Below are 17060 nucleotides of genomic sequence, written 5' to 3'. Positions count from 1 at the left end.
TTAATTGTTAATTGTAATCTTGTGTTAACTTGTATATGAATTGTTTTACACTAATGAGTTAGGAGAGATACAATAGTTGAGCAAATACATGCAAACAGTACACTCAGCTTTCTCTTATATTGAATGAATGATTTAATTATTTAATTACCATACTGTACAGACCTTAAAAACCATTCAGTATGTAAAATCAAGGTGTATCACATGGCATCTCATACTGCTCACTGCTACTGTCGTCTTCTCAAGGATATCCAATAAGATGGAAAGAAACTGATATGATGACAAGTGTAACCTTTTCAAATGCCATTTTGGCTGCACTGCCAAGTGTTATCCCATTAGGGTATCCGACTGGAAGCAAAAAAAACAAATGTCATTGTGGGGGTTTTGGGCCGTAGACAGGGCAGCATGGCACTAACCATGGCATGAGACTTATCAACACAATACACGGTGGCGTTCTCATAAGAAATTCCTCCACTTCAGATACAATTATGAGATGCAGTGCAGGAGTAACTTCACCTGTGACTGGAGCAACGTCTTCTTCAAGGTCAGACACTCAGGAGATAGATAGATAGATAGATAGATAGATAGATAGATAGATAGATAGATAGATAGATAGATAGATAGATAGATAGATAGATAGATAGATAGATTTTAATTTGGTATAGTAAGCAGGATCAAAATGGAGATAGATAGATAGATAGATAGATAGATAGATAGATAGATAGATAGATAGATAGATAGATAGATAGATAGATTTTAATTTGGTATAGTAAGCAGGATCAAAACGGAGATAGATAGATAGATAGATAGATAGATAGATAGATAGATAGATAGATAGATAGATAGATAGATAGATAGATAGATTTTAATTTGGTATAGTAAGCAGGATCAAAATGGATATAGATAGATAGATAGATAGATAGATAGATAGATAGATAGATAGATAGATAGATAGATAGATTTTAATTTGGTATAGTAAGCAGGATCAAAATGGATATAGATAGATAGATAGATAGATAGATAGATAGATAGATAGATAGATAGATAGATAGATAGATAGATAGATAGTTTTTAATTTGGTATAGTAAGCAGGATCAAAACGGAGATAGATAGATAGATAGATAGATAGATAGATAGATAGATAGATAGATAGATAGATAGATAGATAGATAGATTTTAATTTGGTATAGTAAGCAGGATCAAAATGGATATAGATAGATAGATAGATAGATAGATAGATAGATAGATAGATAGATAGATAGATAGATAGTTTTTAATTTGGTATAGTAAGCAGGATCAAAAACGGAGATAGATAGATAGATAGATAGATAGATAGATAGATAGATAGATAGATAGATAGATTTTAATTTGGTATAGTAAGCAGGATCAAAATGGATATAGATAGATAGATAGATAGATAGATAGATAGATAGATAGATAGATAGATAGATAGATAGATAGATAGATAGATAGATAGATAGTTTTTAATTTGGTATAGTAAGCAGGATCAAAAACGGAGATAGATAGATAGATAGATAGATAGATAGATAGATAGATAGATAGATAGATAGATAGATAGATAGGACTTTTTTTTTTCCTCTGGACAAATAAAGTTCTATCTATATATCTATCTATTATATAGTGTCTTAAAGCTCAGGGGTAACTTAAGGTTAGGTGTTATAGTGTGGCTGGCGTTTATGATAGACGTGAGGTGACGTCACTTCCGTCCTGAAACTGCAGGCATAGCCCCAGTTACAGTATGCTAATGACATTTTGTGGGATTATATGTCCATATTTTTTTTTTAAGTTTGCCTACACTCTTAACAGCAATGGTTTCACAATAGCAGTTTACTGGGTTTAACAGTTCCTCATAGATCCACTACTTGACCAAAACAAAATACAATTTTTAATTCAGGGAAGGGTTCCTTGCAAATGAAATTGGTTCTTTGGCTTTGGAAAAAGTTCTTAGTACGAGGATGAAGTAAAATGATTCAATGGTGTAGAGTAGCTAGCAGGATACTGCCGATCAAGAAAATTTAAACTTAGCCCGAGTAACTGCTTGCAGCAAAATTCCGTTTCAAATCATGATCCCATTTATATGTCACAAAACTGTTATCGTCTCATCATGGTCATTTATGGAGTATGTTGCAGAGCAAAACAAATTAAAGATGATTCTGGAACCTCCATGTGGGTGGTTATTTTGGCTACCAAAAACGATTCCCTCATGGCATCACTTTTAAGAACCACTTTGGATCCTTTACTTTAAGAGTGTGGTGTCCAATCTAAAACTGAAAGTATGCCTAAGGAGGGATGCCTGCCCATTGCAGGGCACAGTGTGGCACACACTTAGTCTCGGCCAGTTTGAATTAACCAGCCATGCACTTTTTTTAGCATTCAGGCATTGTATTTATTCCATTGAAATTAAAAGACAATGAGGCTGGAAAAGAATATGGATATAATTAGCTGGCTTGCTAGTTATACCATCATCAATTTGTCATTTATAGCCTATATATATATATATATATATATATATATATATATATATATAATGCATCGGAAATTAGGAAATAAGAGTAAAAAAAACAAAAAATTGTCAAATTGAATCTCAGGTTTTGTTCGGCTGCAGCCACGCGTTACACTTTGGGTCTTTCTTGTGCTTTTCTTTGCGCTCAGCCGCAGCGGATTCCGAGCGCTCCTCTCTCTCTCTTTCTCTCGTCTGCTGCGCTAAGTTAGGACAGGAGGTAGGAGTCGCTGTGGGAATCTCGCAGTCACATTGTTGGCGGTGACAAACAGGAACAAGGGGAACTAATAGAGATAAAGCAGAGAAAAAAAAAATGAATAGAGCTTTGCCGGGGAGTTAGAGGGTCAGCCATATTGCGGCGCCACACACTGCTGAGGGTGGGGAAACGGGGACGCGGAGCTGCGCTGACGCTCGTAAATCACGGTACGGTGGTAAGATTCATTTTTGGCTTTAACAAAGATCGCAGAAATGATAGCACTTTGAATGAGTTAAAGCACGAGTGTGACTGACAATGATCACTTTGTCTTGCACTTGTTAGACAGATCGGAGAAGCAAATCGCTCAACAGGTGTTGCGGGGATTATTGAGGGCTGGGACTTGGGAGGGTTAGCTAAACCGATTTTTATTAGCTGTTGGCAAGCATGGCGCATTAGTTTCCAGTAAGTGAAGTCAAATTGATGAAATAATGATCAGTTTTCGAACTTGATTTAGTGATCGATGTTCCTAAACCAAGCATGTCTAGTTCCGAGATGATGTAGCAAAAACAATCAAATTATTTTCAGTTCCATTGTAAATGAGCAACGATTTAAAGGCGAAATATATTTTTTTTCTTTTCATGTTTGATACTTGGCCAGGCTCGCAGCTGGTTGTTTAGATGTCTACCAAGTTCAAGTTTCGGTCGGTTATTTGCCGATCTGACTATATTACGTTGTTTAATTCCTTCTGGGTATTCATTTGTAAATGTGTAAAGATAGCAGGTGTGTTAAAATCAGCCCGTCTGGGTAAATGCGCACTAACACATTGCCAGCAGGTCGCTGGTTCGAAGTTTATCCTTAAAAAAGAGTTGCCTTTCAATAAAAGGGCGGCCGACTCAAGTGCGTTATAAATGTATTCGTGTTAGGGGAAGCCGCCCCCCCCTCTCTCAGTTTCCTCCTTTATTTTGTTCTCCAAAGCAAAACCAGTTCTGGAGAAGGTGTCGTTTACGCCTCCAAAAATAGGTAAAGTTAAGGTTCCTTAGGACGTTTAATTTGCCTATCCGTTGCAGGTGCCGCTCTTAGAAACTTTTTGCAGCTCTTAGAAGTGGGGGCGAGATCGCGTTCCCCTCCGTCGGAAGCGCAGGAGCAGTTGCGCTCAGTCCAAGGGTCGCGAATTCAGAAATAAAAAGAAAGAAAGAAAGAAAACCGCCGATGTTAGCGTTTACTGCAGTGGGCGGGGTCCCGCTGGTCTTTTTTTTTTTCGCGTGTTACCCTTTTCTGCGAAGGGCGTGGCCAATCTGTAATCTGCACTTTGCCGTCAACGGTGATTCATAAAGGTGTTACTTCACAAGCCCTGCGCTCATTTCAGGGGCTGCCGACGGAGGCGAGTGACTAATTCTCCCATCTCCGGACGCTTGTGTCTTTGTATTCAGGATAAGAGGGGCTGATAAGAAGGCAGCAAAGGTGAACTAAGCGGACTAAGACGAGGAGTTGGAGAGATTTCATTATTGGACGAGGGAAAGAACAAATCAAGCAAGATGCCTAAACCAGTAAGTGTGGAATTTATTTATTTATTTTTTTTTAATTAAACCCTTTTAATCCTGTTCTCAAGACCCCCGACCCTTATACATGCATGACAAAAAAAAAACATGTTTCAGAAGTATTAACTTTTCTAGTTACGCACCCCAAGTTAAAACTGTTAACTCTTGGAAATGTAACGCTTTTAAAAAAATAAAAACTGCTATGGACTGCGACTTGTAAGCAGAAGTTGAAATTCATCATTAACAGTTTAAGATAACCTGGAAAGAGTTTTTTTTGTTGGGGCTACAAACCTTTGTACCTGTGCCACGGTTAATGGCAAACCTGTAATGTAGCAGTAAACCTGAATAATGGCGATGCCAAGGCTCGGTTCGCTCCATCTTTGTCATTTGTAATTTTAATTCTTGGGACAGAATGATTCAGTTTATTATTTAGGGTTACTAAAGCATGCATCATAATCTGTGAAGTACAGAAGTGAGGAAGCAAATCGTGTATAATGGCGATGCCAAGGCTCGAGTGACGACGGTTCCCTCCACCTTTCTCTTGGTTCCATTTAAATTTCATTCTTGGGACGACAAAATTCAGTTTGTTAGCGGATTTATTGCGCATGCGTAAAACCAACAGAAGACCAGTTGCAAGTCAGTTAGAAGGTGCTGCTTTCTGTATGTCTCACTATTTTGCTATTTGGCCGACACCTTTATCCAAGACAACGTATGACATCTGAGATGATATTGGTGACGTTCCTTTTAGTTTTTTCAAGTTGAAGCACAGGCAGGTGAAGTGATCCGCCCAGGGTCCCACTATGCCAGTAGTGACATTTGAACCTGCAGCCTCAGGGTTTGAGGTCCAGGGCCTTAACTGTTATGCCGCACTGCCTGCCTAATCTTTCTAACTTTGTTATTCGGCTGACACTTTTGTCCAGGTGAAGTCCTAATTTGTAACCACTACACCATACTGTGCCGGTCTTAAACTTTCTATTATCAGTATTATTATTATTATTTATTTATCTGAGGTGGCTTACAGCATTTGAGATACACAGTTGGTGACATTTTTTGTAGTTCGTTTCAGTCGGTGCTCAGACAGGTGAAGCGACTCGCTCAGGAACACACCGTGTCAGCAGTGAGATTTGAACCTGCAGCCTCAGGGTTCGAGGTCCAGGGCTTTAACTTTGTACCTCGCACTGTTTGCCTAATCTTTCTAACCTTGTTATTATAGTTTATCAAGGGTGGCTTAAAACATTTGTGTTATAGTTGGCTAGGGTTATTATTATTATTTATTTTTAACTAAATCAAGGTGAATGGACTCTCTCGTTGTCGCACCGTGACCCTACAGTTTCCGGGGTTTCAACTCCCAAGTCGTAACCACTATACCACACTGTGCCAGTAAACTTTCTATTATCAGTATTATTATTATTATTATTTATTTATTTGGCTGGTGCTTTTATCTGAGGTGGCTTACAGCATTTGAGATACAGTTGGTGACATTTTTTGTAGTTCATTTCAGTTGGTGCTCAGGCAGGTGAAGTTACTCGCTCAGAGTCCCACCATGCCAGTAGTGACATTTGAACCTGCAGCCTCAGGGTTTGAGATCCAGGGCCTTAACTATTATGCCACACGGCCTTCCTAATCTTTTTAACTTTATTATTTGGCTGACATCTTCATCCAGGGTGGCGTACAACATTTGCGTTACAGTTGGCTACAATTCTTTGTGTTTTTTCAAAATCGAGTGCAGGCCGGTGAAGTGACTCGCTCGGGGACACACACACACACACAGTGATCCCACAGTCTCATGGTTTGAAGTCCTAAGTCTTTACCACTGTGCCGCTCTTAAACTTTCTATTATCAGTATTATCATTATTATTTATTTATTCGGCTGATGCTTTTATTTGAGGTGGCTTACAACATTCGACATGCAGCCAATTACATTTTTGTCATTTTTTTTTCAGTTGGTGCGCAGACAGGTGAAGTGACTCGCTTAAAGTGTGTATCTGAGGCAGCTTACAGCATTTGAGATAGTTGGTGACATTCAAGGTCGTCTTAACATAAAGGTCCTGGCTGGGGGGGGGCATGATGTTTCTAATGCCTAAGTAAGTTTCTGCCTTGCTATCAAAACAGGGACCCCAGTGCACTACTCTGCCCCCTGGAGGCCTACGATGCTGTTGAGTTGGCCCTGGTGACATTTTTGTAGTTTTTTATTATTATTATTTTCTCTAGTTGAAGCACAGACAGGTGAAGTGACTCGCTCAGGGTCCCATCATGCCAGTGGTGACATTTGAACCTGCAGCCTCAAGGCCTTGGACCTCAAACCCTAACTATTACACTGCACTGCTTGCCTAATCTTTCGGACTATATTATTATTTGGCTGGCACCCTTATCAAGGGCAGCTTACAATATTTGTGTTACAGTTGACTACGATTCTTGTTTCTATTTTTAAAAACAAAAAATCAAGTGCAGGCAGGTGAATTACTCGCTCGTGGTCACACTTTGATCACTCAGTGTCAGGGTTTGAAGTTCTAAGTCGTAACCACTACACCACATGGTGCTGCTCTTAAACCTTCTATTATCAATATTATTATTATTATTATTATTTGGCAGGTGTTTCAGTCTGAGGTGGCGTACAGCATTTGAGATATTTTTGTCGTTTGTTTCAGTCGGTGCACAGACGGGTGAAGTGACTCGCTCAGGGTCACACCGTGTCAGTAGCGAGATAGGAACCCACAACCTCTGGTTCTGAGGCCCAAGGTCTTGACTTTTACGCCTGCCTGCCTGCAACTTTCTGAATTTTTTACTAACCATCATGACTTCGAGATGAGATGTTGGGAGTCTGCCGCACCCACCACACGATGAACCACCTCAGGATCCCAAATTAAGACCCCAGCACAGCCATGCAATGGGTGACCCCCCTCAGCACCACACTAGTTCAAATGGAGAGGAATAGGAATAGTGTGTGTGTTCTTTTTTTATTACAGTGGCTGGGGTGCCAATTCCTGCCATCGGCCCCCAAGTTTCCCCCTGCAACTTAGGGGACCTGCTTGCAGGCCTGGTGTCAGGTTGACATCCTAGCCAGGATGGACCAAATGCAGGTTAAGGGCCTTGCTGAAGGGCCCAGTGGGGTTGAATCACTTCTGGCGTTTATGGGATTTGAACTGGCCACCTTCCAGTTGCCGACACAGATCCCTAGCCTCGGAGCAACCAGTCCACCCTTCGGCTGACGCCTAAATCAAAAAGGGGCATTCGGTGTGGCGCAGTGGTTAAGAGTTTGGACTTCAAACCCTGAGGTTGAGGGTTCAGATGCCACTAATGACACAGTGTGACCCTGAGCAAGTCACTTCACCTACCTCTTCTCCAACTGGAAAAAACTAAAGAAACGGAAACCGATTGTAAGTCCCTTTGGATAAAGCTGTCAGCCAAGTAAGCAAGTCACAGTCCATAATTTTGTAATTTTTTTTTTTTTGTTCACAAGAATCCAAAAGCTCATCTCCTGGGAGTTTTACAGTGAGATATTGGGGGGTCTCTGATGCCAGTTCTAAACCAGACTCGTATGCATAGTGTAGACAGCGGAGGGATTATGTGATTACGTGAGCACAGAACTGAAGGTATCCACAGCTCTGGTATCGACCGTTCAGTCCAGCTTTCTTGATTCAGTTTCATTTCTGGGATAAACTAATTTGGTTTGTTCGCGGTTACGGCCACATCGGGACATACGGTGACGTGAAAAAATCTGATTACACTCGGAGGTCCGCCACATTCTCATATGTGACAAAGAAAGACTGGGCTGTTAACTTGGCAGTAGGAAGTTTGGCTGTGGTGGAAACCAAACAAATGGACGGTTTTGTTGTGTGGTTTAGTCGAGTGATGAGAGTCGCACCCTCTGTCTGTCTGTCTAGTGCAACCCATTCAGTGTGTCATGGCGGAGGTCCTGGCAGCCCATCTTTTCTCAAGAAGGCACACGGACTCAAATAGAATGAAATGAGCACCCAAGGATGGGCAAACCATACTTTTTTATTACACTTCTTATCACCCAACACATCTGTCTTTGTCATCCGACTCCTTATCATTCCATTCCCCATCATCCTGCCTCCAACTGGTTCCACCAATATTTCCCAGTTCACTGGGCATAGCATCTTTCCTGAACGTCACATCTGCTTGACAGGGCCTAGTACTGGTCCAGATGTCTCCACCAATATTTACAACCTCAAGTTCATATCTCTTATCTGGAGTAGTGGAATTCACTCTCCACACCCTTCAGTGCACACTTGACCTTCAGTCTATGATACGAGGTGTCAAGCTACAGTTAGAAAATGAAACAAACCCTAACTAAACTGAAGCTATTATTTCTCAATGCATTTGTGCCACCCTGCCTAGAAGTGCCAGCAGAATAAAAGGTTTTGTCTTGTCCTCACCACCACTCTTGCCCCCGAGTTATTGTCAAACACTCCATGCTGAGGGGGTACTCCAGTCACCTGTGCAAATTACTGTGACTTGCTGGAGGCCACTGTGAAGCCTGATATTCGATCCAAGCAGTGGGGACTGCCATCTCAAGGACATGGCACTGACACACACACTGCTAAGAACACTGAGGCTTGTCTGGGGAAACTGAAGTTTGAGGTATCGCCACATCCTCCTTATTCGCCAGATTTGGCACCGGGTCATTTCTACCTTTTTGGACTGCTAAAAAAAAAACAAAAAAAAAAACACCTGGATGGTCGTTGATTCAAGACAACGTGAAGAAAACGGTGCACGAGTGGTGGGGAGGACAAGACCAAACCTCTTATTCTGCTGGCACTGCCAGGTGGGTGGCACAAGTGCATTGAGAAGGGTGGAGACCACAATGAGAAATGAATGACATGATCAGTTTTGTGAAGGTATGTTTCATTTTCTGATAAATCCCATTTTCTAATTTTAGCTCCTATTTATGGTGGTCTCGATCTTATTCAGATACATAAAAAATAACGGGCCTAAGACTTTCCAGTTTCTTACAGTGCTCATGCTTAATAAAACGTAGTACTTTTATGTGCTTATGATTCGTTTTGAATATATATGAATCAGTTGTAAGATAAATTCATCCCTCTAAGTGCTATTAATGTCATACCCGCGCACCCTATCGTTCGTGTGTGTGTGTGTGTAAATATATATATATATGTATATGTGTGTGTGTAAATAAAATAAATAAATAAATAAATATATAGTATGCTGCGGTGGGTTGGCACCCTGCCCGGGATTGGTTCCCTGCCTTGTGCCCTGTGTTGGCTGGGATTGGCTCCAGCAGACCCCCGTGACCCTGTGTTCGGATTCAGCGGGTTGGAAAATGGATGGATGGATATATAGTATGTGTGTGTATATATTGTGGGTGGGTGTGTGTGTATGTATGTATATATGTTGTCCGCCTGTGTTTCTGGTCCAGTGTCCACATCGATGGTTCACCCAACACACGTTTATTATACATATTTACAGTGAACATACAACCCCAAAACTCCCCCAAAGTCCAGAACTTTCTCCAATGCCTTCCTCTCGGGTCCGCCTCCTCTCCTCCGAGCTCTATCCTTCTCCACTTCCGACTCCAGCCATCGAATGGAGGGAGGAGGCCCCTTTTATACACACCCGGATGTGCTCCAGGTGCCTCCTGCCACACTGGGGAGTGCCAGCGGAAGCCAATCGGAAGTATCGGCTGCACACCCAGAAGCACTCCGGGTGTCCCTGGTAGTCTCTCCAACCCCCCCACACCCCCAAAAGCACTTCTGGGTGTGGCTGAGGACCTGGGCTCTCCAGGCATCGGGGTGCCTCCCTGGCAGTGACCACAGGGCCCTATAGGGTTGAGCTTCCAAGCTCAATTCCCGTGCTCCCCAAAGCCACCACAGCGGTCGCCCCCTCGTGGTCTGAAGGAGGTGTAATCTCTTCTGGGCATCCCAGCTGGGTGCCACCCCCAGCCGCTTGCCACATTGTGTGTGTATATATATATATATATATATATTTGTGTGTGTGTGTGTATGTGTACATGATGGTCTTTTTGTTAAGTTCAAACATCAGCCCTGACACTTTATAGCAGGGGGTCCCCAACTCTGGTCCTGGAGGGCCGCGGTGGCTGGAGGTTTTCATTCTCACCTTTTTCTTAATTAGTGACCTGTTTTTGCTGCTAATTAACTCCTTTTTCCTTTTCTTTTTATCTGCACCGTTCCTCTGAATTGCTTCTTTCCTTAATTGGGCACCTAAACAGAAATGACGTGTGAAGCGAGTGAGCCAACAGAAGAGCAACCGAGTCAGGGCCTCCAACTTCAACCAGTTGCTTAATGAGGCGCCGAATCTCGTTGTTCATTAAACCCGTTCTTTAATTCCATGGCTTGCTGCTGCTCTCATGGTGCAATTGCAGACATTTCCGTAATTGTTGTTTTTCTCTTTTTCTGTTCAAAAGTTTTTGGGACCTGAGCGGATCAGCACTCCTTATTTTCAGATATTGTATGATGGTCACAGTTTGCAGGTCATGTTTTGGCTCATTTTGTATCTCATTATCGTTTGGCAGCTAATTTATCGTTGTTTTCAAACATGTTAAAAGTCGGGGATTTACAAATAAATGGCACTAAGAACGGCTCCTCATGAACGCCTTTGGCCAGATGGTGGTTGCTGCTGCTGCTGCTTTTTCGTATTTCTCGCGTTCCTTTACGTGTGATCAGGTTGCATATGGAGTGGTAGTCGTGACAGAACTAATATCTCCTTTGCAATCCTGTTGTGTTTCATGGGTTCCTCTTTGGAGATCAGACGTATAATTAAAGGTGGGAACAAATGCCAACTGATCTTTTGGGTGTAGCAGGGAGGAGCAATGAAACATTTAACTAGAATTAAAAAAAAAATAAATACATAAATCTCACCTTCTGAATGCCATAAATGAAAGGTTTGGTCAGATTGCATGTCAATGTTTCGAGAGTTTGTCTGTCGGATGCATTCCCGTTTTTCGCTCTCTGAGGCCAAAACTTTGCATTATTATGCTTCTAGATTAGGTTACGTTAGATAAATTGAATAAATCCCAAAGGAAAATGCAGTAGAAGAAACCTAAAAGAAAGATCCCAGACTCGCAGGACATCAAAGGACATCAATCATTCAATAGATGTGGAAACTGCAACGTGATCCTCGATATTCAGCAGTTAGTTTGGCAAATCAGGAGGATGCGTTGACTTGCCTGATGGCAGTAGACACAAGAGACCCCCATGCCAGAGGTTCTCCTTGGCGCACCGTGCTGGGAAGAGCCTGTGCTTGAAGGTGCATTGAGACAGCGCCTCCTGGAGGGGAGTTTTCTTGATGGCCTCCAATTCCCCCCCGCCAACAGCTTCCATTGAGTCCAAGGTTAGTCCTGTGATGGACTGATAAGTTGGCTCAGGCATTGTGCATCATTTGAACTCCCAGGAGAGACCACCGCGTAGAATGCCACAGTGGCTACTATGGACTGGTAGAATATTTCCAGCAGCTTGCTAAGCAGACTCGGCTCTCTTGATGTGTGCAGCAAGTCCAGTCTGATCCGACCCTTCTAGTCCGGCACAATTGTTTTGTTTGACCAGTCTAGTTGGCTGTTTATGTGGACCCCACCCCAGTACCTGTAGCTCTGCACCACTTCCCCGTCCTCCCCCTGGATGGTAATACTGAGGCATGCCAGAAGCCCACCGCCATCTCTTTTGTTGTGTTGATGTTGAATTGCAGGTGGTTCTCCTTGCACAGTAAGACAAAGACCTCCACAACCTTCTGTCCTCCTACTTGTCTCCATTATTATTATTATTGGTGGCTGATCTTGGAGGTTCTTTAGCTCAATGGGAGACTCCTAAACACTTCCATTATGGTTGTGTGCGATTGTACCATGTGACGTACTGGCGTTGTGACCTGGGCTGATTTCGTCTTTGTACCTGTTGCTGTCACAACATTGAGAAACTCTAAAATTCAATTTAGTGCATTAATAAAGCATTTTATATCATCTCCCTTATTTTATATTAGCTGTGTAAGCCCATACTGTAAAAAGCATGGGCTTCTATCCACCATGGATTCTGGCACTTCAATCATTCGATCGCATCAGTTGCGCATTAGCAGCTAAGCAAGTTTCTCTTTCCTCGCAGGTTTTGTTTTGCCGATGTGCTCGCCTCTGTTGTCTATCAGCGACTAAGTGAGTTTCTCTTTTCCATGTGGTTTCACTTTGGCGACAGAGTTGCCTTCTTTGAGCTTCATTCTGTAGCCTCGCACTCCCAGGCCGGACAGACAGACACGCTTCCACGCGTGGACGTTTATATCCAAGATTATAAACTCCATATCATCCTTTTTTTTCCGAATTTAAGGAAGCCTAGGAGTGTTAGCTCTGAGGCTAAGGATCAGCGCCGGTATCGGGAAAGTTGCCATTTCAAATCCCGTTATTGCCAGGAGCGATCCTACTCTGTTGGGCCATCGAGTGAGACTCTTAACCTGAATAGTGCTCTGGGGTGCAGGACAATGGCTGACCCTGCACTCGGACCACCGATCTTCACCTACCTATTCGCCATCACGGTAGGAAGAAACCTTCTGTACCTTTTCAGCAGGTTATTCACAGGGGGATTTCATTTCATAACTACACCACCACAATCTGCGTCTGTGAAACTGGACTGTGTTGTGAGTGCTTAGCATTTTGTATTGGATTTTGTTTATCTGTAATATTAATTTTTGTCGTTTACTACCTTTTTAAATATGCACAAGTTTGTAAAGAGTTTACTAAAGAACAGCAGAACTACTTACTTTCTATCGGCAGCCAGCCTCATACGCACAATTTGCTTGCGCAGAGATTGTTCCGTTTTGCATTCCTTGCAACTTTTTGTATCTTCTTTATTGCCGTAAACTTGGAATATGGGCCCAGAATGTATGTGTGGAGTTCTGCATTCATGTGAATTGTAAGGAATAACTGTAATATGTTTATTAAAGAGAAGAATTTGCATTGCACTAATAACCAACTGAGTGCGAGGTGCTTGAAAACTGCCATTTTCTTGTTGTAGTAATAATAATAATATTACATTTTATTTATACAAGGCGCCTTTCTAAGAACTCAAGGACACTGAACAAACAATAAATAAATTAAAAAAAAAAAAAAAAACACATTATAAACAACTTAAAACATCAGAAAATACAGAAAATCTATACAGTGGACCCTTGACTTATGAACTCAATTCGTTCGCGAGGGCTGGTTGTAACTCAAGTTGGTTGTAAGTCAAGACTATTTTTCCCATAAGAAATAATGGAAATACCCATAATGCGTTCCGAACGGCAACACTTACTTAACCTTTTCATAATAAGGGTTGTATAATGTGCATAATTTACCAAAACACCAATAATTTTTCTAATGTACTAACCAAAAAGTTATAAAAAGTGCCTACCCTACCAGAAACAATTTCATACTGTACTCACCATTTAAGTTGACATGTTTGGCTGCAGGAAGGAAGGAGGAGGAGAATGAAATGGAAGGTGGTTATTGTTTGGAAGGAGTTTCCTTATACAAATATTTTCTTTGTAAAATTTTCGAGATGGTGGATTTCGACATGCTGTACATATTAGCGAGATCGGTCACACAAACGCCATTCTCATATTTCCGCACAATTTCCTTCTTCGTTTCGATTGTGATCGCTTTCTTTACCTTCGCTACCTTCTCTTCCTTCCTTAGCAATTATCGAAATAAATTCTATAAATCACTGCACTGACCGAAATTGCGTCCACAAACACGCGTATCTGGGCTCCGACTGACGCTTACGAACGCTCTCGGCTGTTTGCTAACAAGCGGATACACGTGACCGCATTCGGGTCGTAACTCAAGACGTTGGTGGTAAATCAAAACAAAAATTTTTGTCGTAAATCAAGTTGTTCACGTCAGGCCGGTCGTATATCAAGGGTCGACTGTATATGGTATTGAAACTAATAATCTCGGCTCTGTTCCATTTTAAAAATGGAGTATTTCTTTACACTTTTTGGTAGGGTGAACCGTAGTGTACACCTGACTGTTATGGACAGGAACTGAAGACCGTTTTTAACGAAGTAAAGCCTTGTATTTTTGAATAATCCATTGCTATTGTATAGAGGCGTCTCATTACTAAGCGCCAAAGAGAAAAGCCACGATGAAACAGAATGAAACTTTATTTTATTATTTTTTTGGAGTACAGAATTTCTTTTTCTGAATATGAGGATTGTGTTTTTACTGTTTCTTAATTGGTAGACAGTTATTCAAGTCCATTTAATAATGAAGCTTTGCTTCCAATATAGTGTTGTGATTTGTAGCCATTTTAAATCGATGTTAAATAAATTAAAGTGCGTTACCTGCCTAAGATTTGTCTAAATTTAAGTAATCAACAGAGTCCTCAGAGTTAACGTTTGCAGTGCTCCATCTATTGGATTGTAATTTGTAATTCATGCGGTAATGCATTACATTTGTCATTTGGTGCTTCAAACATTTGTAGGAATGACATGCAATGCATTTTATTACAGCAGATGCTACATCACTAGCATTCAGTGGAATGCAGTTGTCACTAGCAGTTGGACTGTTTTCTACAGTAATGTAGTTGCACACCTCCAACATTAGTGCTGATTTTATGAATCCCGTACCAAATGCCGTATGACAAAGGCATAGCAACCAGACAAGCACACCGATGCAGGCGCTTGTCCTTTTCATTAAGGTGGAGACGTATATAAAGAAAGTTCAGGAGGAAGATGGTGAAGAAGGCAGGATGAGACCTCATTCGAGTAGGGCCAGGGGTGAAACCTCGAGTAAGCCATTTTCTTGACTGATGAGGATAGATAATCTTTTACCCTTATTTTATTACTTTTTGGAGGCCTGCTCTTTAAAAGAGTGGTCGACAAAATTAGAACAATCTGCTAACAAATCCAAATGTTTACCTTTTTGTCAAATTAAAAAGTTTCAATGAGAGTAGGTGTTGGGCTTACAGTTCATCATAATATGATGAGTCATTTTGGGTGGTACCAGTCTGTTTGCCACTCCAGATAATCAGCTAAAGAGCACATTTTTTAAAAAAAAAAAACAAAGGCCTGTCTGGTGTTGACTTTCTAAGCACTAAATTCATTAGAAAGGGCGCATCTTGAAAGTTGCCTGCCTTGCCGCCCTCTGACGCAGAAAGCCGCGATGAAGTCATTGGCTTTGTACGTCCTTTTACGAGGTTCCTCTTTATATATTTTTTTCTCATGAGAATCTGTGTGCAATGCGGCTCTGTCATTATTTTGCTTTCTTAATCATTTCTAAAAATATTGAGAAACGTTGCAGCTGTTACTGGCTTAAGATCCCCCAATGGAAGTTGGAGTTTCCATTATGTTGATGAACGAGCCAGTTGGTAGGCCATTATTTAAAAAATGTAGATACACATGCACTCTCTATCTATATCTATCTATATCTATCTATATCTCTCTATCTCTATCTCTATCTCTATCTCTACTTGAGCATTCCTAGTTTACATCCTCTTTCTTTCTCTCTGTATGTTTATCATTCGTTTGTTCAGAGGTTGATGCGCTTACTGCTTCCTCAGCAGCTCTTCTTCTTTTCCCCACCCTAGTGGCCTGCTTCTTCTCTTCTTCTTCTTCTTCTGTTGGCATCTTTTCGTGTCAAAACTGATTGAACTCGGTGTTTGTATTGCAATTACTTAGTACGTTTTTCTTTTAAGCTAGCACTCAAGTCTTCAATCTGCCTCAAGAATGATTTAAGATATGAAGAGGTAGGGGAAGTGACGGCGAAGGTGGTAGGGGTGAGAATGGCGCCCGTGCACGTGCGCCACATGGCTGCCCTGCTGCCGAGAGTTGATTCTACAATAAAATAATAAGAGGAATAACCTTGGAGCTCAATCACCACCCCAAAAGCGAACAGTAGACATCACATAGTATATGTGTACCAAATTTCAGGTCAAACGGTTTGCGAGCTACAGGTGATTTAAAATCCTGGACAGGAAAACGGACAGCCACGGTGGTGTATTTTTTTTATATATATATATATATATATATATAATATATATATATATAATATATATTGTGTGTGTGGTTCCCCCCCGCTTACTTCACTCACCAGCCTCTTCGCGTCTCTGCTGCTCACATTGTGAAGTGGGGGGCTGAACGCACCCCAAGGAGACGCGGTCGCTCCTCCTAAACCTCCTCTTAAACGGTGATACGATGGGAAACAAATAACAGCTGTTTTTTACCTCCTCTTTGCTCGATCAGCTGCTGGCTTGCTGTGTGATCTGCATCTTGCATGGTGCTTTGAACATTTAAAAGCCTGTACAGCAGCTGTCCTACTCGTTGTCTTTTATTTCCGGTCCTGGGCGTGGTTAAATCTTTTGGCACAAAGTCTTGTCTCGTGAGATGCGAGTTCTTGATATTTTTTTTAGTTTATAATTTTAAAACCGAAATAAGAATCTGAAAATCTAACAACATCACATTAAAGTTCGATTAAATTCTGAAAAGAATGATACCAAACATATATAGGATATGTAGGTTTTAAAATAAGCCTGATTTCTAAAGTGTGACATTAAAAACGTCACCGTTGCACTTTTTATGTATGTATGTATGTATGTATGTATGTATGTAATCTCTCATAAAGTATGTGTGTGTATATGTTATTTATTTGAATGGCTAATCCAGATAAGAGCACTCTTATCAAATCTGAGCGGTGTTACGACACCTGACACCTCTTTTATCACGAGATCTTTAGAAGCGTTGAGTACATTTCATTGTCTTTCAGCACCTGCCAATTAAGCTGCCACGGATGTTAAGATGGTGTCTGCCATCAGTTGTGTGTTTTTCTTTCTTTTTGCTGTTTGGTCCTTTCTGT

At 41.3% G+C, this 17060-nt stretch overlaps 1 protein-coding gene across 5 annotated transcripts in view; it reads left to right on the top strand.

The window, feature by feature from the left end:
• Positions 1–2781: 2781 nt before the first annotated feature.
• Positions 2782–17060, top strand: part of ezrb (ezrin b) — a 197985-nt gene continuing 183706 nt past the window's right edge. For 3 of the 5 annotated variants that reach the window (XM_051919298.1, XM_051919297.1, XM_051919295.1), the window contains exon 1: positions 4047–4261. In XM_051919298.1, coding sequence (XP_051775258.1) covers positions 4250–4261 — 12 coding nt within the window. In that variant the 5' untranslated portion in view covers positions 4047–4249. Of the gene's footprint in view, positions 2950–4046; positions 4262–17060 lie in introns of those variants that run through there. The other 2 variants (XM_028820902.2, XM_028820903.2) reach the window with 2 other exon arrangements.

Source organism: Erpetoichthys calabaricus, chromosome 15 (assembly GCF_900747795.2).
Source record: "Erpetoichthys calabaricus chromosome 15, fErpCal1.3, whole genome shotgun sequence".
NCBI classification, from domain to species: domain Eukaryota; kingdom Metazoa; phylum Chordata; class Cladistia; order Polypteriformes; family Polypteridae; genus Erpetoichthys; species Erpetoichthys calabaricus.
The sequence above is the reverse complement of the archived record's forward strand: the minus strand, read 5'-3'. Positions and strand labels throughout refer to the sequence as shown.